Source organism: Cucurbita pepo, chromosome LG04, assembly GCF_002806865.2.
Source record: "Cucurbita pepo subsp. pepo cultivar mu-cu-16 chromosome LG04, ASM280686v2, whole genome shotgun sequence".
Classification (NCBI taxonomy): domain Eukaryota; kingdom Viridiplantae; phylum Streptophyta; class Magnoliopsida; order Cucurbitales; family Cucurbitaceae; genus Cucurbita; species Cucurbita pepo.
This window is the reverse complement of record NC_036641.1, coordinates 4,776,476-4,799,277: the sequence shown is the minus strand read 5'-3', so window position 1 is coordinate 4,799,277 and position 22,802 is coordinate 4,776,476. Positions and strand designations below refer to the sequence as shown.

The 22,802-nt window shown below is 36.0% G+C and overlaps 1 protein-coding gene across 2 annotated transcripts; it reads right to left on the bottom strand.

Annotated features, from left to right (window-relative positions):
• Positions 1-1,737: 1,737 nt before the first annotated feature.
• On the bottom strand, positions 1,738-21,634 carry LOC111793150 (phosphatidylinositol 4-phosphate 5-kinase 8-like). Of its 2 annotated transcripts, none has more exons than XM_023674899.1 (10): positions 21,174-21,634; positions 19,510-19,597; positions 18,299-19,384; positions 15,657-15,824; positions 12,301-12,466; positions 9,015-9,125; positions 8,738-8,925; positions 6,846-6,979; positions 4,216-4,387; positions 1,738-2,177 (listed from the first exon to the last, which is right to left on the bottom strand). In XM_023674899.1, exons 2-10 carry the CDS (start codon positions 19,524-19,526, stop codon positions 1,904-1,906), a joined length of 2,316 nt encoding a protein of 771 aa, XP_023530667.1. In that variant the 5' UTR covers positions 19,527-19,597; positions 21,174-21,634; the 3' UTR covers positions 1,738-1,903. The 2 variants fall into 2 exon arrangements, with proteins under 2 accessions (XP_023530667.1, XP_023530668.1); XM_023674900.1 differs by having other exon boundaries at positions 4,216-4,384.
• Between the last annotated feature and the right edge of the window lie 1,168 nt (positions 21,635-22,802).

The window sequence follows — 22,802 nt, the reverse complement described above, 5'->3', positions numbered from 1 at the left end:
TTTTTTTTTTTTTTTTTTTTTTTTTTTTTTTTTTTTTTTTTTTTTTTTTTTTTTGCTAAGTTTATACATTTTTTTTTTTAATGATTGGATTGAGATTGAATGTTGTATTAATTATTGTTTGGTTCTTTATATGTGGATTTAAAAAAAATGAAAGAAAAAAAAAAAATATATATATATATATATATATAATGCAAAAAATGGCGGCTGCAAAGGTTGACTAATGGCGAGGGTTGAAAACCATGCAAAACATCAACGCTGTGGAAATAATGACAATGATGAACCTTAAAACGGGTAGATATTGATGTTTTGGTTTGAATTTCTTTAAATTACGGTTTGTTTCTTCGTTTTTCGTGATGAAATTGAGTTTATTGATGATGTATTAGTATATACCTTTGATTTTCATTGCCAAAAACGAGAAGGTGCGTGGTCATGGTTGACGAGAGTAAGAGATAGTTCAATTGAACGGGCTTGACTGATTTAGATAGATCGATTCAGTTTGGTTCAGCTGGACCAATCCTGTACAGTTGGATTGATTTGACCCACTTTGGTCATTTCGATTTGTTTTTTCTCCATTTTTCGAGTTAGATTCAATTGTATTACTATTTATTAGGATTACAAAACCTAATTAGGAAATTCTAAAGAATTTGGAGAAGAAAAAGGTCTGAAATTTGCTAGAAACGAGCTTTAATTGAGTAAGTAGCTTCTTTGATTGAGTTTAACTTGCATGATTGAGCGTCAAAGAGTATTGTATATGATCGTAATTTTACTAGGGTCGTGCCCTAACGTTACAAGGTCACCCCTTGCATTTATATAATATGATTTTTCTAGGGTCATGCCCTACAAGATGTGTGAGATGTGTGCACACATCTAGTATGACACGAAACACACAATAGAGTAACTCCCTGTATGTATCAGATTCTATTAGGATTGTGTCATAACAACTACAAGGTCACTCCAATGTACATGATTTTATTCTACTAGGGTCGTGCCTTAATAACTACAAAATAATGCATATATATGTGTGTGATTCTATTAGGGTTGTGCTCTAACAATACGAATTTGCATGTAATGTCACTCCTTTTATGTATATGATAAATATGTCGAACAAGTTAAAACCTACTTGACTCAAAATTGAAAACTCAAGAACATATTAGACACATGTTAAAATCCTTAAATTTTGGAACATATTAATCTCAAGCTAAAGTTCATAAAAGTCAAGGAACTAAATAGACACAAATAAAAAAAAAAAAAAAAAATTGACACTAAACTTATAATATAACTGAACTAGAAAACAAACTTGAGATTTGCGATCCCAGGTAAGATCGGTTCAGGATCATGGGATCATTTTCTAGCAGATAGAACGGGTTGTTGCACAAAATGTACTTCTAAGTAATTGCTCCATAATTCCTATATCTATCTATATGAAGAAGAAATCATGTAACAAAGGGGATTCTTATCTGTACAAATGGTACTTCGAACTTGGAACGACATGAAGAAATTAACGATACTTCTTTATCTTTTGAGTTGTTCTGTTGGATCAGTCGTTCAAGACCTTTGGTCTCTATCCGGACCCGATAAAAAAAATGGGATCACTTATTATAGACTCGTTGAGGATGATTCTGATCTAGTTCATAGCCTATTAGAAGTAGGAGGCGGCCCGGTTGGGATTGAGTTCTCCCATGAACATCACTCTTTTTCAGAGCTTTTAGAGCTTTTACATTGTAACCAAACAAAAAATGGCTATATAAAGTTATGGTCATTTTTATTGTATAAGCATTTACGTAATCTTTACAATGAATGACTGAAACCATCTAACCCAGAAAGCAACAAGCACAACCAAACCAAACCAAAGAGACAGCACAACTCAAACAGAACACAAAGACAAGATGGTTACTTACAATTTTCATGGCAAGTCATGGAAGATCTTCTCCAAGAAACTTTTGAATCGAGCGGCGTACAAATGAGGTTCCACGACCGATATCGAAAGAGGGTCATATCGTAAGGACTTGTACGCATTCTCGAGCTTCTTTTTCACATTGTATTCTTGCAGTATATCTATAATCCCCATGTAAAGAACTACATCATAAGGAAGTTCTACTTCTGAGGACTCCGGCTTGTTTTCAACAAGCTTGTGACTCGTCTGGGCAGGCATGTTTACTCCCAACTGCACGCGAAATCTGCACGGATATGTATATATGTAAAGAAACTGGCAGCTAATTATATACTACATCGTAGCTAGAAGCAGAAATTCACATCATGAACAATGTATATTAGACCATTTAGTTTATTAAAACAAAAGTTCATTTGAATATTGTTTCGGATTTTATACATAGGCTAAATTTAATAAAAGAATATCATTAACGTTACCCTTATCTTAAAAGTACCTCTAAAGTTTCAATAGTTTCAATAGAATATCTTTGAACTTTCAAAACAATCTAAAAAATACCCTTAAACTTTCAAAAAGACTCATGAACTAAAGTAACATTAAAACATTTGTAGATAATCTATGAGGTGTCGATAGACGATTTTCATCCATACATTGACACTAAGAATTTTTTTTTTTTTATAAAGTTAAAAGGTGTTAATGCTACTTTTTAGGTATTTTTTAAATATAGTACTAACGATAAAAAGTATTTTTAAATTTGTTAAAAAAAAGTTGAATAGTATTAATGAAACTTTTTAAAATACTATTACGAGTTTAAGGGTATTTTTGAAACAAATTACTGACAATTTCTAAAACTAATGGAAATAGTATTCGAAACTTTTGAAAGCTTAGAAATATTATTGAGACACTTGGAGAGCGCAGTACAATGGAGAGTTGTATGCTGCGTTCGGGAAGGATGAATCGCTCCCGAAAAGGAATCTATTGATTCCCTCCTAATTGGTTGGACCGTAGTGCAGAGTTTAAAGGTATTTGTCGAAAAAACAGAAGTTCATTCAAAAGAAGTGAAAGAATACATGGTAAAATGAGAACTTCCACGTCAACAACTTCCAAAACTTCCAAAGAGAAACATAAAACCCGACGAGAGAGAACATAATAAATAATACTATTAACAAATATCTCATAAAGCAGTGATAATTATGGTGCCTTTTAAGTAAAAGAAAAAGTGACAAAGGTGATAAAGATTATATTGTATATCAAATCAAAACAGTAAAAAGAAGAAAAAAAAAAAGGTGCAAGCGAAAGGATATAGACAAGTATCTGCATAGTTAAGTCTTAACTCTTAAATGTTTGAGATTAATGAACATTACTATGCCAATACCCAAAGGAAGAAATCACAAACTATTCTAAGACCAATACACAAATGTAAGTTTGCCAAAAGAAGGGTGATACAATGACACTACAAATGTACACGTTACACACATGGCAAAAAGAAACACTCACGTATGGAACCTATTGGTTGAATTTTTCTTTATACATTTTTTTTTGTCAGTTCCTCCACCTACATTTCTATTTTTAGTTATTTCCCTTGTTTTAGAAGGATGATCCTTCACGAAAGAGTCCTAGCTCCATTGATATATCAATGGTTCTAAGACTCCACTTTCATTTCTATTTTTAGTTACTTCTTTTGTTTTAGGAGAACTATCCTCCATGATTGAGTTATGGATCAAATCCTCCGTGACTGAGTTATGGTTCCATTGATGTAACAATGGTTATTATAAATGGTTATTATAAATAATCATAAACGTCAAGTACGTAAAAAGTTTCAATTTAGTCTGGAGTACTTTAACTCAGAGGTATTAAGTCCCTCTAAGGTATTAAGTCCCTCTATTTGAGTCTTACAATCATTCAAAATAGGTCAAAGGAAGAATTCTACTTCCCTACCCACCCAAACAACGTCCACCTCCACTTATGAGATACACATAACTCGATGGTAGACTTGGGCCGTAACAAGGGGCCAAATTAAGGCCAGTTTGGTAATGCTTTTGTTGTTTTTTTTTTTTAATAAAAAAAGTAGATTACTATTTACAGCCATTTTCAGTTGTTTTCTAATCTATTTTCAATATCATTGTAGAAATCATAACCAAAATTCAAAACTACAAAGGAAGTAGTTTTTAGAAGAAACTATATTTTGTAATTGAAACTTAGCTAAAGATTTCAAATGATTTTTTAAAAGAAAAAAACTAAACAAAAAAGATATGTACATGTAGTTTTTTAAAAGTTTAATTCTTAGAAACAGAACTAAGAAAAATTGTTGTCGAGTGAAAACTAACCTTGCTGTACCAGGGAGTAATACATCAACTTCACTGTCACCTAATGAGTATGCCTTCAACGGTCCTCCTCTGACGTGAGGACCTGGGGCAGTGGTTAAATTGCTAGGTTCATGTGTTACAAGTATTAGGGCCTTCGAAGGAACCGTTGACTCGCCCTGTGAAGACTCACCTGCTGGAAGGAGGCCATGAGCAAAGACATATGGAATAATGGTGTGCTATAAAAGGCATGGTCATAAACTACCGAAAATGAAATTGCAGAAGATGGGTATCATCAGCTTTTTTAGATATGAACTTCAGAAGTAGAGGCAACATCAAGAATCAATACAGATAGCCATGTAAAAATGAAACTAACTAGTTTAAGGAACGGTAACATATCTAGTCAAAAACACTCCGTCCAGACCTCCCTAACAGCAAAAATTCCTCAACATAGCAATAGAAAAAGAGGAAAAATAAAACATCATCCCCACTTGGGAGAAAAGAAAAAGAATGGTAATCAAAAGGAAGCGAGACAAAAAAATCCCCCTAACATATTGAAATAGAAGTCAGGATCCTCAAAGTGCTATGTGCCTTTATTTCCGTAGGACTAATTAGTAGGGGTGTACATGGTTCGTGTCGGATTGGGTTGAGGGATTTTTTTGGACCAACCCGAAAATTTTCACAACCCAACCCTCTATTTTTGGGTTGGGTTCAGGTTGTTCCAAACTGAGAAGAGACAAGAAGTCGAGCGGAGAAGTACGACAGAAGTGGAACGGAACGCCGAGTGGCGAGACAGTCGGCGACGATGTCAAACGAGAAACACAGAGACGAGGTTGAGCGGAGAAATGAGAACTGAGAAGAGAGTCCAACGGAGAAATAAAGAGGTGACTGGCGAGCGACGTTGACGTCCGCTATGAGATGAGAATGACGTCAACAGAGAAATAAAGAGGCGAACGACGAAGACGAACGCTGTGAGATGAGAACGATGAAAACGAAGAGCAAAGAGACAATGAAAAAGATGAGAACGATAGAAAAGCGTACTTCATCATTAAAATTATTATTCAATCTCGTGCATCGAAGAGCAGAGAAAGAGAGACAAAGAGTTATTAATTCAATCTCATGTATCGAAAAGCAGAGAGAAATAGTCGCACTCAGCAAAGTACAGATGCGCCAAGTGGCAAGGGCAGACAACATGACTCATGGGCTTGGGATGCGTGAGCTTCTGTTGCGTGGGCTTGGGCCTTTTTTTTTTTCTTTAGGTTTTTAGGTTTTTGGATTGGGTTGGGTTGTACCAATAATTTGAATTACAAACCCGAACCCAACCCAAACCCAAAATCCTTTTAAACCCAACTCAACCCAACTCTTATAATTCGGGTTAGGTTCTTGAGTTGGATGTACACCCTTACTAATTAGAATTCTTATAGTGTCGTCGGCATATATATATATATGTATCAAAAAAAATTCTAAATGAATCGTCTTTGTTTTTAAGAAATCGAGCTTCCTTGAACAATGAAAAAATGTAAAAGGTCATAGAAAAACAATAGCCCATGAAGAGACAAAATCCTAATGGTAGAAATGGCCTTCAATCCAATATGACCAAGCTAATAGTTACAAAAGGCTAGAATAACAAATGTTCACAAGGATGTGTTAAACTTAGCTGCCTCTCAAACCTCTTCAACCATCTCTCAATCCCTCTAAAAGAACCTACTATTCCTCTCTAGTCAAATACCCCACAACATAGCAAAGAAGCAAGCATGTCATAAAATGTAGCTAAAACGAGCTCAAACATCAATCCCTTAAGACTAAGCAAACTGGGATCCCACAATAATGGTCAATATCCTCATTTGCCACCAACAAAGAATGCACCATTGTAGGCACAACACAAAAAAAAGGTTGTCTCTGAAGTTGGCCAAATGTCTAGACTCTCCCATGCAAAACCGTCACTCTACGGATAGAAGAATACATAGAGTTGAACATAGTAAAATACGAAATTGAAAAATTTCGTTGAAATTGTTCGTTTGGAAATTTCCCGAAAAGCTTATCATAGGTTCTCTCCATCGGAACAATAGGGCCGAAAAAATGACCACTTTGGAAACTTTTACCTGGGGATCTACACAGGAAGTGGAAAAAGGAAATAAAGGAGTCCACAGAACGGTTGAAGGTAGAAACCTAACAGTTCCTCCTCCCTAGACGCACATGAATGGTTGCCACTTCTGTCCTCTCTCTATCAGAAAAGGGGCGCAGAAAGCCTAAAGAAAGAAATGAGGAGAGACTAGAGGGCAAGATGGAGGCCATGGTACAACTATGGAAACAAATCATAAAAGGGTTATCACCCACCAAACAATCTTCCCAAAAATAATCTTTGAGCCTTTCCCAACAAAACATTTCACAAGGAGAAAAAAAAAAAGGAATCCTGAAGAGATAGCAACCAAGAGGTTTCTACTAGAGCTCTTAGAACCACCACTTGAAACCCTCTTAGAAGGCTAAGGACTATACCTTCTCACAGTGATCCTGTACCACAAAGCATTAAGCACCATGAAGAACTGCCACAACAATTTTTCCAGCAAAGCCTCGTTTCAATATCTTAGGCTACCAAGAAAAAAGTAGAAACTGAACAAGGTCATAAGTTTATTGTCTAGGTAGAAGAAACATACCATGATCATGAGCTGTAGCAGGCGGTTCCAACAAAGCCTTCAGTTTCTCAGGAGCTCGAAAATGCACTCCTAGCAGTAGGCTATAGTCAATTATGTGCAGAGACTCCAAGAACATGCAGTCGAGAGAAATTTGTCTGGTAAAGAAAAAAGGAAAGGAGAATTAAATAATGATTTGATACTTGTGGACATGTTACATTGACATACGAGGCATTCTCAGTGAACATTTTGCCCATCTGGAGGGAAAAATAAGATAATGTTGGATATTCCCCTTTTAAATAGGAATCTCTTTGTATTTCCTTTTTAAAATAAGATTATTTTGGTAGATTATTTCCTTATTTATTATGGGATTATTCTCCTTATCTGTTATGGATTTTCTTTTTTATTGAAGAGGCCTCTTTTAATACCTTATTCACTCAAATTAAGGTGGTATTAGAGTCATGACCTAGACCTGGCCGTGTCCATGTGTGCCATCTTGAGTGATGAACAAAAGAGGTAAGTCTCAATGGCATAGTAATAGTGATTTGTGGTTAACCTCGACATGTGGTATGCTCCAAAAGGAAAAAAAAAAAGGTAGCCTAGATATAAAAACTCTCGTTGAAGCTAGAGAGGTGGACAGATAGATGTTTGAAGGGGAATAGGTAGTACTTTGCTCAACGGTGTACAAACAAAGTCTTACATTGGCTAAAATAGAGAAAATTGTGGTTGTAGACGTAAAGGGAAATATCACCTTGGTATAAGACTTTTTGAGATGACCAAAAGCAAAATCATGAGATGTACACCCGAAGTGGACAAAATCATATTATTGTTGAAATATGTCGAGGGTTATTATCCTGTTAAGTGATTAAACTTAAGACGCTGTGTGATTTTATCCTTAATTAACTTTTTTCCTCAAGGTTTTAATAGTTTTACTTTTTGTCCCACTATCAGCCATTGCTAACGGTGGAAATGTATTAAAAATGTTAGAATAAAAGGGATAAAATTGAAACCTACAAGGCATTGGCGCTATGTTGAAAATTCCAAGAAATTTAAAATAAAAGTTTAAACAATTATTCATACATATTTAAAAGGGAAATGGAATACAAATTTAAAATCTCCATTTTTTTTAATTTGAGCCAACTTATTTGGTAAGATCCCACGTCGATTGGAGAGCGGAACAAAGCATTCTTTATAAGGATGTGGAAATCTCTCCCTAAATGCATTTTAAAAATCTTAAGGGAAAGCCCGAAAGGAAAAGTCCAAATAGAACAATATTTGTTAGCAGTGGGTTTGGGCTGTTACAAACGATATCAGAGCTAGACACCGGGTGGTGTGCCAACGAGGATGCTGAGCCCCAAAGGGGATAGACACCAGGCGGTGTGCGAGGACGCTGAGTCCCAAAGGGGGTGGACAGCGGGCGGTGTGCCAGCGAGGATGTTGGGCCCCAAAGGGGGTGGATTGTGAGATCCCATATCGATTGGAGAGAGAAACAAGTGCCAGCGAGGACGCTGGGCCCCGAAGGAGGGTGGATTGTGAGATCCCACAACTGTTGGAGATGGGAACAAAGCATTCTTTATAAGGGTGTAGAAACCTCTCCCTAGCAGACACATTTTAAAAAACCTTAAGAAGAGCCCAAAAGAAAAAGCCTAAAAGAACAATATCTCCCAGCGGTGGGCTTGGGTTGTTACATATTCAATGTCCATGTCCAGTTTCAAGTTTTTTGGGTGATGTTTTTTTATAACTTTTTGTCATTCTCCGACTGCAATCATAATTTCTAGTTCTTAAAAATTAGAACTTATTTAATCTCTGTCATTCAGTTAAACATATAATTCATCTAGACTTCATACAGACAATATTCGTATGAACTTGGACCAGGTGCTACCTATAGAGATTTAATTCTAAGAGTAGGAACTTACTTGAAAAGGGATTGTCGTAATAATTTGTCCATATGGAATTCATATGACAAATCGAGATCCTTCATTGTTATAACATCTTTGGGTTTATCTCCATCAGTAAATCTCCCAAGAGTTGAGCCCTTCAGATCATAACGGCGGTGAATTCTTAATTCTGTATATAACATGTTTCCCATGACCACAAAACGTACCTGATAAGAAAAAGGTGAAGTTATGATAGGAGCCAACCAACACGTCTTGCAGAAAATAAGATAAAAGTCATATAGCAGAGAGTTGATACCTTGCTCCGACCATTAATTGTTATGCGATGGAGACCAAAAAATTTTGTAATGAGAGTATTTTCATGTTCTTTTACATGATCATAATACTTGGGAAGCATTTTGAGCAAAACCTGCAGAAAGGAAATAGATGTCAGTGAGGTTCCGACATGTTTTCTTACCAATCTGATCATTCCTAAAAGAAAAGACGTCATTGCTCTATGGGTATCTTCCTGATAAGACAACTTGCTATGTTTTTTATTGTTCATAGTAGTTCTTAGCATACAATGAAAATGGGATATCAGGAGCTTTGTTTCAGTTCTTCACATACATTTCTTGTCAGTTCATTAGCCATTTCAATATGGATCCGAATAATTTGATATCAGGGGCTTTTCCTCATCATTCTAGTCATATTGACAAAAAAGTGTTTTAAGGTAGCAATTGATAACTCTTTCGGAGGAAAAATGCTGTTCTTTTGAGAGCTGGAAGATTTAAACCCTTTACAATGATATTGGGGTTCTTGGTGTGGCCTCAACACAAAGGTGAGAATTCTTCAACGACTGGGAGTTCATAGCTTATTATGATTTAGAAGTATCCCATATAAGAGACTAGCCCTACCCAACTAGGTGCATGCATTGGATCACCATTGCGGAGACAAATCATGGCTCCAGCAGAAAACCCTAAACCATCAATTCCTCAATCAAAAACTTCTCTTTGTTTGGTGTATATCTTCTTTGTTCGAGAGCTTGATGAAGATGTGCTTTAGATCTAACAGAGTGATCGAAAGCTTGGCACGCCAGTTCTTTCGAGCGTGAATTCTCCAACTGTCTACTGAAACCATCTCTCATCTAATTTCACAACTTTCTGAATTCTTCTTCAACAAACCCATATCTAATCATTGCTTTCTTTGACATCCTTGTATCTTTCTTCATCCTTTGTTCCTCGGTCTTAATTTTTTTTAAACAATAAACAAAACTTTTCATTGAAAAAATGAAAAGAAACTAATGCTTAAAAAAACAAACTCCAACAAGAGAGTGAAAAGAATAAAAAAGAACTAACAAACAGACGGCAGCAGGAAGGATCATGTTCCAAAATCTCGTAGCAAAGGAGATGCCGGAAAAATGTTCGGGTGTTCATAATTGAAAGAACACATAACAAACCAAGATGGAGAAAGATAAATATGGGGCATTCACCTTTGAATTCTGTCGTTGACTACACCAAGGCTAAGCTCCCAAAGGAAAATTTAATCTTATTTGATAAACATCTTTCCAAATCACATTGTAAAGATTCTGTTTATGCAATGCATGATTTGATGTATCCACAAAATTCTCCATTAGAGATTTAACAGTAAATGAACGAAAAGGATCAGGGGCCCAAATCCAACTATCATTATAGTTCTGGAAATTGATCAGGGAGAGTAGATTTGAAAGACCAAGTCATTCTGCGAACTCTAAATCATTTAAGCCACGACATAAGTATAAATTCTACGCTGCTTGAGAGTCAATCCAGGCTTCAGAAACCAAACAATGGAGACTAATCAATTGAAAAGGTCAAGAAAAAGTTGTCACAATAACACAACTGAACCAAGAATCATGCCAGAAAGAATTTGATAAACCATTACCAATACTTTTTTGTACGCGATTAGTCACAAGATCAATGGTAGAACAAATAAAACACCAAGGTGAACAGGCTGAACCTCTTCGAATATGTCAAGGTAGAAGAAAGGGGTCTGTCCAAAAAAATTGGGCATGTTTCTTGTATTATTGTTCTGAATTGTTGGAATTGAAATTCGAATATTGATTCTACTTGCGAGTGTAATATTCTTGTCCCTCCCAAGCATCAAACTCCAAATTGACCATGTTTCTTTGTATTATATTGCTCTATTCTTGCAAATTTTGTAATAATATCTTCTTCATAACAAAGTTGTTTACATGAGGATACTCTATTAAATATCCTCTTATATTAAGTTTGCATTCTTAGATATTGAGCAGAGTATCACAAAGCTCCCTTTTGTAATTTGCATCAGCAAAGAATTCAACGACCTCTACTGTGGTGTAGCACGAACCACAACGGAGATCATTCGAGGGCACCCCTTTTTCTTGTTTAATCCTCTCACTCATGGAAGGAAGAGCAACCCTTGAAAACCGCACTGAAAGGAACGTAGAAATTTGTTTTCTTATCCATGATAACTTCAAATTTTCTATACAGCTCCTTTAGTTGGTGGATTTTTGTATCTATAAGAAGTTGTTGTCACTTATTGAGTTCTTGAAGAATTTCAAGGTCATGGGAAAGAAAAAAGTCCTTTCAAGGTTCCATTATTTGGGCCATCACAACTTCTCCACCGTTGATGAGATTCTCTTATCTAACTGAACCTGTCCTTCTAGCAAGGATTAAATCCACAAAAAAGAATTTGTTTCTATCTAGAATGATGCTTTCTTAGTATATGCCATTGACGGAGGTCACATTTCCAATGAGAGAGAACTCAGTAACACGGAACGCTTCTACTCCAAACCAATCTTAAAGATGTGCCCAGCCCTCAAAGCCTTAAGCCTTCCTACAACTAGTTTTGTCTATACCTTCTTATTCTCTATCAACCAAAGATCATTGCCCTAATAGCAATCTTAGAATGCGCATACCTTCCTGCGCAATAGAACAGTAGGATTTAATGGAGAGAAATTGTATAGTCTGCATTAAAAAAAAAATACCCAAAGAGACATCAAGAGCCCATATACCCTCCCTATGCTAAATGTCAACTAACAAGATTACCAATGATTGAGTCCTCCAAAATTTGTAGACTTCTCAATATATTTCCCCAACATTATCCATTTATGCAACTCTCTGCATTCTCTTAGCTTAAGAAAACCAAAATTACCTCTAAACCACTTTATCAACCAGACCAGTTAAACTTGCTGTCCTCCCACATTATTTTGGTGCCAATAATATGTAAATTTCAGGGTACCATCCTAACATATTTACATTGAAGTTGAATGATTTGAATGTATTTATAAAGAATTTTCATCTTTCAGACATGACATTCATGCAAGCACAGTAGAATTGCCTTTTTAGGACGAGTTTACTGCAATGCAGAAAAAAAACTATACTTTGAAGAACCAACTCTGTACTTGTCTTCCATAGAAGATAAAAACAATAAAAAAAATCAAATTTGTAGCATCTTTATGTAATTGTTTCAAACCATCATAATTGAAATTTTTTTTTTTTTAAAATGCACTAAAGATGATAGGAAAGGGGTATGGGAATTCACTAATTAATAAAGTCAAGCCAGGAATCTTTAGTTTAATGCCTTCAAACCTTCAACTCAGATTTCTTCAGAGTCTTGATCACAAATCTATCATCCTCAGAAAGGTAAAAGATACTTCCACTTTTCCCAGGAGACGAGAGTTCCCTAAGACCACCGTCACCACATATGGACATCATATACTCGGCTGCGTCTAGTTTGAACATCAATCTCAAATTCCTAATATTATGAAAAAAATAATCGTATTATGATCATTATTTGAACGAAGAAAAACATATCAGTACATTAAAGAGTGCAAATGAATATGATAAAATACCAATACATAAAAAAAGAATTGTGAAAAGGGAAAGATTAACAACAAACTAATCACAGTAAAAAGAAGAAAATGTCTAGTTAAGGATAAACGGTTTTAGACAAATTTATCACCAAGAGCCCTTGAAAATTAAGCTAACCCTTGCCATGGGCATACTTTGGGCTACTATTTTGAGTGTAACAACTAGGACATTGAAATAAATACAACAAAAAAAACTATCAGTTGGTATGGCTGAAGAAGTTTGGGGATGAGGAACAATTTAATAGTAATGAAGAGGAAAGGAAGCATCCTACATTAAGCCCAATGAGGGAGAAGAATTATTATGTTTTGTCAAACGGTATTGCTTGACCCATAAAAATTGCATTACATCCCTAAATATGTCCTCTGGTCCACACAAGGAACTTTGGGGGTGGCTAAAGATGTCTTAGAAGAGGAATTTTGGGATTTTAGTGAGGATTCAGATGTTATACTTGGCAGTTTAATTCTAACTTGGAGTGGAATTGAGTTGACCTTGAAATTGGGCCTTCTCATCCTTCTCCAAGGGAAAACTCCCTATTGATGCTAAGTGTTGCAACCACACTAAGAAAATAATAGGTTGTGACCCCCATATAGTTCGACAAGACGGCGACATGCAGGTGGCACCCGTCTAACCACATGAGAACCAAGACATACAAGTGTCATGATGCGACTAAGGAGGACAATGCATCGTTCAATCACCAAGAAGAGTGCACAATAAAGTCAAGCTGAAGCATAAGCAAGATTTGAGAGAAGGATGGTCACAAGAGTATCATAAATAGGTTTGAACAGAGTTGGGTAGGGCACCGAACCAGAACCTTAAAAGTTAAAGTTCCAACATGAATTTCGACATACGGCTCTGGAGTTAAGTCTCATCTATATGAAATATGAAAACTCACCAAATTTGGTGCTAATCGAACACCCAATGGATGCTTTACGAGGTCGTATAGCCGTACACCAAAATCACATCTACTCTACCCAAATCAAAAATATCTCAAAATGTACTACAGAGGAGACACAATGTTAGCTCTCCACCACGCCTAGGCCATATGGCCTAAGTGAGCTATCCCATGGCACTTGCGTGTGTCATGGTGTGGGCGAGCATCTTGGGCATCTTCCTTTGAAAATAGGCTTTTGAGAATAGTGTCGAATGGTATGGATGTGCCAACATTGCGCCCCAGCCCTTAAGTCAAAGGTTGGTATATAGGTTCGTTCTCCTGTATGGTGTCTATAAAGGACTTGACATGGACACAAAAAAATCCATGCCTCGAAAGTACCCGAATGGATAGATGTTCAAGGTGTCACAACGATAAAGTTGACTCATGGGTTGATTCTGGATAAGCGAGCCCAAGCAAGCAACAAAGATCGAGGACATCTCGAGACTTGAGATGGCATCACAAAGCGTGGATCGTGTTGTTGTAGAGGCAAAGTCGAACCGAAAAACTCGGCCTAGAGGCAAAGTCAAAACAATAAAGTTGACTCATGGCTCTCATGTGTTAACCACTAAGACCAAGGCATATACGCAAAGACATTCTCTATTCCAATCACGATGCAATATCAATGGAAATGTTTGTAACGATAAAATTGACGGTGGAAGCAATGAGAATACTGTTTCACAAAAACTTGAGACACCACTAAATCTAAGAACAAACCCCAATAAAGTTTGCTGGATAAAATAAATGGAGGGGAGGCAGAAATTAACTCTAGTTGCACAAAATATTCTTATTTTGAGAGAGGTTCCTTTTATAATACAGAAACGAAATCTCTAAATACTAACTAACAATAAATCTAAATAAATGTGTAGATATTATATAACAATACAGATAAATTAAGGAGGTTAACTACTCTCCTTATTTAATAAGATTACACAAATATCTCTTAACTTAAGGCCAGAAATTACACGATTTGTCCTTAATTCAAGGTCATTCCTTCAACACTCCTCCTCAAGCTAAGGACTAGATATCATTCATACACAACTTAACTACTAACTTATAAAACATTGAGCGTGGGAAGTCCTTTTGTTAGTATATCTATTAGTGGAAGCTATGAAGGCACATAATTAATGCATATCATCCTCTTCTCTAATCTCTCCCTGATGAAATGTCAATCAATTTCAATATGTTTTGTCTTATCATGCTGGATAGGATTATGTACCATATTGATAGTTGAATTGTTGTCGTAGTACAACTTCATCGGACCTTCTCCCTTAATTTGTAAGTCATCAAGGATTATCTCCAACCATAAGAGTTCACATCACCCTTGTGCAATAGATCGAAATTTTGATTCGATAATTAATTGAGCTAACACATTTTGTTTTTTACTCCTCCATGTTACTAAATTACCTCCAAGAAAAGTACAATACTAAGTAGTAGATCATCTGTCCACTATTGATCCAGCATAGTCAGCATCAGTGTAAGCTTCCAATGCAAGGGAATTGTTCTGTATGAACACAATTCCTTTTCCTAAAGTTCCTTTCAAGTAACATAACACTTTATGTTATTGCAAAAAATCATTGTATTTATTGGGGTTTTAAATTTATAGGCTATATCTACGAGCTTTTGTATAAACAAGTTACCTAACCCTTTAGGCTACCTAAGCCCAACCCTTCCCCCAAACAACCCGTCAGAGCTTTTGTGAAAAACAAGTCAAACAATTCCTGTTTCTCATATTATCAAATTAGAAGAAAGGAAAATGGAAATCTTATGTATTACTTTCTTATTTAAATTGTGTAGTACAGTTCCTTGCTAAAATTATCTGTCTAATTTAAAAGATCTTTAAACTACAACAAAGGAGAGAAAATACAGTGCTTGTAGAAAAGAATTATAGAAATCTATAATAATTCAACTGTTTGTTTTCTTCCACGCTTAAAAGTAGTCTGTGAGTCGAAGCATATTGAAAAAATGAACAGTATGTCATCCAACCTCGGGATCTAGTATGTTAGAAATAGGAGAAAGAACAACATCATTATGTTATTGGTGGGTAACTTAGCAATCAGAACTATATCCAGAGATTTTAATGCATAATCTTTTATAGAAATTTTTTACTAAATAAATAAACGATGAGAAGTAGATCATTAACTACCTGAAAACAATAGGACAATAGTCTTTCCAACAAAAGTCGACAGAATAGTGTGAAGGTGTAAACTGAGAGCCCTTTCGAGGGAAGTACATCACCATTCTAGCCCGTTTTCCAAAATCAGAAGATCGAACTTCACGCATAGGAACTGGAGTAAGCTTACCAACAGAATACCTGAAAACTTCAAGTAGAATAATTAGTAAGCATTGTTACTTAATTCAGTTTAGTCCTCGTGAACAGGCCTAAAAATAAGTTCCAGACAACCTTTAGGAAGCATTATTTCCAATTAGGATCTTTAGTTAGCATTATTTTTTTATTTGGAAAAGATATTAATCCCTAAATTTGAGAGAAAATCATTTGAATAATGAAATATTCCAAAAAGAACCACCTTTAACTTTTTTTCTCAAGGAGTAAGCACTGCCAACTCATACCATTATATCAACAACTCAGAAAACTCATTTAAAATTATCTCAAGAAAATCGGCATCAAGAAAGGTTACATACTGCGCCAGAAATTTAATGCCAGAATCCTGGTACTTAGGCAATGTTAATTGATAAGCTAGAGGCGCATTAGGAAAATTTTGATACTGTTAAACACACTTGTCACAATTGTGACAAAGCAGAGAAGATGAGTGTTGATAGTATAGTAAGACCAAATATGGGAGAATCATTCCCATTCTATTTAGTAAAGTTGTGTGTGTGTGTATATATATATATATATATATATTTTTTTTTTTTTAAGAGACAACTTCATTGATGTTTGAAATTTCCAAAAGGATGTATTAACCATGATGTTTAGAAAAGACCCTTCCAATTTACAATGAGGGAGATATGGCTATAGGAAGAAAAAATATTAGACAATTTACATCAAGATATAGCATAGTAAACAGCATTGTTGAAGAATTTTGTAGATGTCAGTTGATGTTTTTCTTTCCATATATTCCAAAAGAAAGCCATGATGAGGTTTTTCCATGGTAGGATATTTTCGTTTTTTGAAGGGGTGGTACGTTATGGCCATGACCAATAAATCCTTTATCTCCCTGGGAAAAGTGAGATGTCATCCAAAAATGTTAAAAATCCTTGTCCATTAAATTCTGAGCGTATGTACAATGCATAAATAAGTGGTTTTGTGATTCATTTTTTTTCTTGCATAACAGACACCAACTTGGAAATAGAGTTTTTTTCTTCTTTCTTTTTTTTTTTTTTTTTTTTTTTATNGCCTTTATACGCTATTTCCCAAAGGAAAAACTTCACCTTTTAAAGGTGATTTCCTTTCAATATTGTCTTTTCTAGCGTGGGGTTTATTGCTTCTATTTTTTCCATGTCCATCGTCAGAGATTTTGGAGAGACTGTCAGCATTAGGATTAGGAAGCCATGTCAATGAGTTTGCTTCTTTAGACAATAAAATTGGGGCCATCATTCTATGTTTCTTTAATCGTGATCACTTGGCTATGAAAAATCTATACAAAAGTGAATACCGTAAGACTAGCATGGTGTTTTCTATCCAAGGGTTAGTCCACAAAGATGTTTTTCCTCCACCACCCACCCTATGGTGGATTCGGTTGGTGATGAGATTTTGGTGTTTTTTTATGTACTTCCATGGCCCCTTTGCAAAAGATGGAAGGGGTCGATTTAGTACATGATGTAGGAGTATATTTAGCTTTTATAAGTTTTCTCTACAAGGCCTTTTCTTCACAATGATATCTCCATATTCAATTGGGGAAGAAAACTATGCTCTCCTTTATCGGAAATAGATCGAGTCCTCCCTTGTCTGCTGGGAGGCTTATGATATTCCATCGAAAAAGGTGTGAGCCATCTTTCCACATAAAGAGGTCTTTCTTGACATCGTAGCCATTCTCTATACAAAGGCAATAGAAGCCATGTAATTCCAGCCAAAAAAAAAAAGGTTTCTCTTGACATCTATAAGAGACATTGATCCCTGTTACCGCCCAATGTAATATGTGTGGTTAGGGTGTATAGACCTTTGGTGACTTCAGAGATGAGAGGAGAAAGGTCTTAATAAGGGCTCTCTTTTGCATACTCCCAAGCCTTTAACATTCCAAGAGATATTAATCATAAAAAAGTATTGGCCACCCAATTGTGACTAGCTGGATTTCTCAGAGGCCAACAATCTTTTTAGTCAGTTTACTTTGATTCTTGGTTGTAGTGGGCTTCTTTTTCCTAGATGCAATAGCCATGATACAATGTGGTGTTCTTTTAGCCATGGTGCTAGGATTTGGATGGTCATTGCTAGTGTTAGCTTCATCGATATCGAATGTGGTGTTTTTTTTTTTTTTCTTCTTTCTTAACATCCCCAAAAGAAAAAATCATCCTACAAAAATTTAGAAATTGCAAGCAACTCTCTCTTATGATTATAATTTCTAGATTTCTCATCTTTTTCACTATGAATTCTGATGCCTATCATCAACAGGAGACAACAAAAGCATATGGATACATCTAATCATGTTGATCATCTATTGTCAAATAAATTTACAGAAATGTGCATGATAATACACATTTATCGTCAAACTAAATATTTCTACATTTATTGCTTAAAAATTGATATTAGAGGCAAATATAAGTCAGCCATATTAGAGCCATACAAAGTAACAAAGTTAACCTAAATAGTCATAAAATTAACAGATTTACCTTATACCAAGTTGCAAATTTAGCATTAAATAGAAGCTGCGATGACTTTCAGAGAAGTTAACACATGACACCTTCTTTGCTTCTTTGACTGTCGTTTTCTTCTGTTCCTTGCTTCTGTGCAATAGTTTTTTGTAGTCCTTAAGCCTCTCTTGTATCAAAACTCCTTGCATGTATTCCCTTTCATAAGCCATTCTATCATTATGTGGCAACACATTATGTTGACCTTGATCTGAGGTATGTGACACAACATGAGAATATTCATCACCTGATGGTTCTCGACTTGGATCACTTAATCCCCAACTTTCATCCATCCATGTAGGCCAATTTGATAGTCCTCCTGGATTTGAAATTCCAGTGTGAGAAATCCTCTCTGAAAAGCTGTGTTTAAGACCACGCTTGGGAGCTTTTTCTTTCACTGAATTTAGTGAAAGCGTACGAGATAGGAAACCTTTTCCATCAATATCATAACCAAGAAAGTTATGCCACTTCTCCAAGGATGGTGGTTTGCTTCCAGCTGGATAAAATGTTCCTTTTCCATCCTTGAGACCTTTACTCCATGATCCAAAGTAATATGCACCATCAGCAAAATGATAGACTCCAGATCCATGTCTAAATCCATTCAACCAAAAGCCAATGAAATAATCACCATTTACCCATTTCATAATCCCTTTACCACAAATTTGCCCACCCTTCCAGTTCCCAATATAAGAATTTCCAGAACTCCAGAAGTGTCTACCACAACCTTCAGGTTTACCTTCTTTCCAAGAACCTTCATAACTGTCTAAATTAGCATATATCTTTCGTCCTATCCCATGATGAATATTCATCCTCCAAGCTCCGCTATAGATAGATCCACCAGAATAGTTGAAGGTGCCAAAACCATGGAGAGAACCATCAGAGATATCACCCTCATATTTTTCTCCTGATGGCCAGATAATCTTTCCCTTACCTGTCATCTTTCCATCTTCCCAATCACCCTCATAAATGGTTCCTTCAAACCAAGTGTACTTTCCCTTCCCATGTGGCAGCCCATCTTTAAAATTTCCAATATATACATCTCCATTTGAGAGCACATTCTCGGTAAGCCTGAAAAAATAAATGCTCTTCAAATATGTACACGGAGGTTAAATGACCATGTGTGCAGTTGCATGACAGTGTTGAAAGGTACAGAATGGAGAAGAGAGATTCACTCAGTTAAGGACAAAAATTACCCTTGGATATCTTCCATGAGCACTGGTCATGCTTTCCTAATTGTGACATCCATGACTTTCATCTATGCTTGGATCCACTTTGGTAGCTCTGAAATATATTAAAAATCGTCACATATAAGGGCAAGTAAGACCTCAAAAATGTAAAATACGACAACCAAATGAAAGTGTTCACTTTCACCGTCACCATCTCAAAGGTTTTTTGGGAGTATTTTTACAAAGTTGTTTCCAAAAAATTGCTTTGCGTACAAATTATTAAAAAGAGTTTTGTTCTTACAACTGTTTTAAAAATTATTCTACCAAACAAGATGTATAAATCAAAAACTGTTTTTTAATTTTTAAAAAGAAAAAATCGTTTTTAAACCTGGCTTTCAACAGACCTTTAATAAACTCCACCACAATAAACCCCCCCATTTGCCAACAAAAATTTACGGTGTAATTTCTAATGCCCAGCACCATATAACGTTGAGAGTAGGTGGCTGCATCTTGGTGCAAAATATTGGAACAGAAAAAATGGTACATACATCACGCACATAGCCAAGAGTTCTTATTAAAACAAGAGAAACGACAATAAAATCAACAATTAGCAGTTTCATAATTTTCTGAATGGAACGCAATGGCTTGGAGAAGTAGATAATCAAGCACGAAATAATGTAAAATTTTCTTTCGCACCCCCTGCATTAACATTCTTAGATGTATTACTTTCAAGATTTGTAAATTCTTTCATGACCCTTAATTTAAATTAAACCTTAAATTATGGAAATTACTACCATCATCCATATGCCATATTAACTGCAAAATACTCTGAGAGCTCACAAAATCACAACCTATAATGAATAAATATATATCTAGGAGAGGCTGCAAAGAAGATGTCCCTCGATCAACCTAATCCCTAGTCGCTGCACTTTGTTTGAAGGCAGGGGAGGACCAATAGAAAAAGAAAATGAACAGAAGTAGGGATGGTTAAGGTCAAGAAATGATTCTTCCACTTTAGAAAATTTATGCACTCATACAAACACTATTGAATCAAAAGTCCTGCCCTGCCTCCAATATAAAAGAACACAACAAACTGCAATAGGAGAAGAACGTAATTACTAACAGTCCAATTGTGATGAACCCCATTATATAAAAAAGAATCTCCTACAAACAGGGAAATCAAATGACGAGAAAATTGAGAAGCGACTATTTGGCTAATCTAGCACAAATTATTAAATTTTTCATGAACTGAAGTCAAAGGGATAGCGAGAGGTATATCAAACTTGGCTAATCAAATATACCGGGGAAAGAATATAGAAAATGAATCGAAAAGCATCATTTTAAGTGTCCACCAAACAGAAGTTCCATAGAACTATTCAATGTACATGGCTCACAATGAACAAATAAAACAAACAGCTCAGAAAACAAATAGAAGTACAAACTGAATTGATTTACATCAGAATAAATAAATAAATAAACAAACAAACCAGGAATCGGCACAAGGCAGACGAACAGATACCTCTTAGAAGCTAAAAAGAAGGGAGAAAATCGCAAGAGAGAGAAGAAGAAAACCCCTCGAGACAGAGAAAGAACAGGGGAACCCCCTTTTCACTTTCTGTCTCCCATCATCGAATTCCGTTAACAATAAATTCAAAACAAATCATATCCATAATAAATTTAGCAGCTCATACCAACAGTACAGCTCCAACTCCGAATTGGCACTTGACCCTCGCACTCACGCTCTCTCTCACTCTCTCCAAGTGGATCATCGAAAATCACTGTAGGATTTGCGGATGGTGAGTTATCATCGAAAGTTTAAAAGACATGTAAATAAATGCACCTGTAAGAATCAAAGAAATGAGGTGAGGTATCCAAAAGAACAAAAAAAGGTAACAGGCGCTTCGGAACAGCAAGGAATCGAACAAATCCTGCACAGTGGAAATCAAAACTGGATTGTATTGCTTGTTCATGAAGAAGAAGAAGAAGAAGAAGAAGAAGAATCATGGACAATGGTCACGTGGAGGCACAGGAGAGTGGAACAGTAGTTGATTCCAAGAGGTAGTCGAAAAATGGAGGAAGCAGAGCTGTCGTCAGGGCATTCGAAGAACAAAAGAAACAGAGCAAGGCGACAAGGAAAGCATAAAGGCCAATGGCGGCAGATGCCCAAGCCACAAGGCTTAGGCTCTACTCAGGTGCTTTCTAGTGGGACCTTAGAGGCCCCATGGGGACCCAACTTTGTAACCTTTTGGACCATGGTTCCACATACTTCCAATTCTTTGATTGGAAGTTGGGTTTCGTTAAATTTGGTCGGTATATTGTAGTCGAACATATAATATCTTAATCTATTTAGTTATATTCAGGTCGGGTATATAAAAGACGGTTTAGATTCAAGAGTGTTGAAGGGATTTCGGGTGATATGATACTAAATGACAGTGTAACGGCCTAAGCATACCGCTAGCGATATTGTACTCTTTGGGCTTTCCCGTTTAGACCTACTTTCAAGGCCTTAAAACATGTCTTCTAGGGAAAGGTTTCCACACCCTTATTAACCGTGGGTGTTTCGTTCTCCTCTCCAACCAATGTGGAATATCACAATCCACCCCTTTCAGGGCCCTGCGTACTCACTGGCACTCGTTGATTTCTTCCATCGATGTGGGACTCCCACAAAATCCACCCCCTGATACGACAATTATGATATAGTGTTTATTTTAAGATTAGCGTTACCAGAATCTCATTCCTCCAAAATGAGAACATTTTACACGAAAAATAAAGCTCTAGTTTGGTCGACCATTTATGAGCCGCATCCTTTCTAACGTGTTCTTTATTTTGTACTCTTTTTTCAAAATGGATGACTTGAAACCTTCGCTAAATGGTTCATATCAAAATGGTTTTGAGTGATTTACGCATTGAACGAACATTTTAAGATATGTTTGGGCTTGGGCATCAAAAAGGGTTCAGAAGAGTGAGTTTCGAGTTATAACTAAATGTGTACTTCAAGGGAAAGGGGAGATTGTGTTTGAGTGAACTAGAATTAAACGAGCATCTTAAAGGAACAAGGTAACTTTGAGCAGGTTAGATGATCAATAATGCACCTTAAAGAAGCATCCAACCAAGTTAGCTATCAAATTTGCATTATGAGTGGCATTTGACGTGAGTTAAGCGCCTCAAAGTACACGTTAAGGGAAGTAGATGAGCATTGATACTACTCACTAAATCTTATCAAAATACACGAACTCCTTGCTAAAAAGTATTTGAAAACGTTGAAATTTGTTGATATGAAGTTTGACCATAAAATGGAACGTAGAACACGGGGTTGTTTT

What these genes read in the sequence shown, in the direction of transcription:
- LOC111793150 (XM_023674899.1), bottom strand. An exon ending in TATTGTCCTATTGTTTTCAG is followed by an intron (nt 12,467 to 15,656) that starts GTAGTTAATGAT and finishes TCATAATATTAG; the next exon opens with GAATTTGAGATTGATGTTCA. An exon ending in CAATTAATGGTCGGAGCAAG is followed by an intron (nt 8,926 to 9,014) that starts GTATCAACTCTC and finishes TTTTCTTATCAG; the next exon opens with GTACGTTTTGTGGTCATGGG.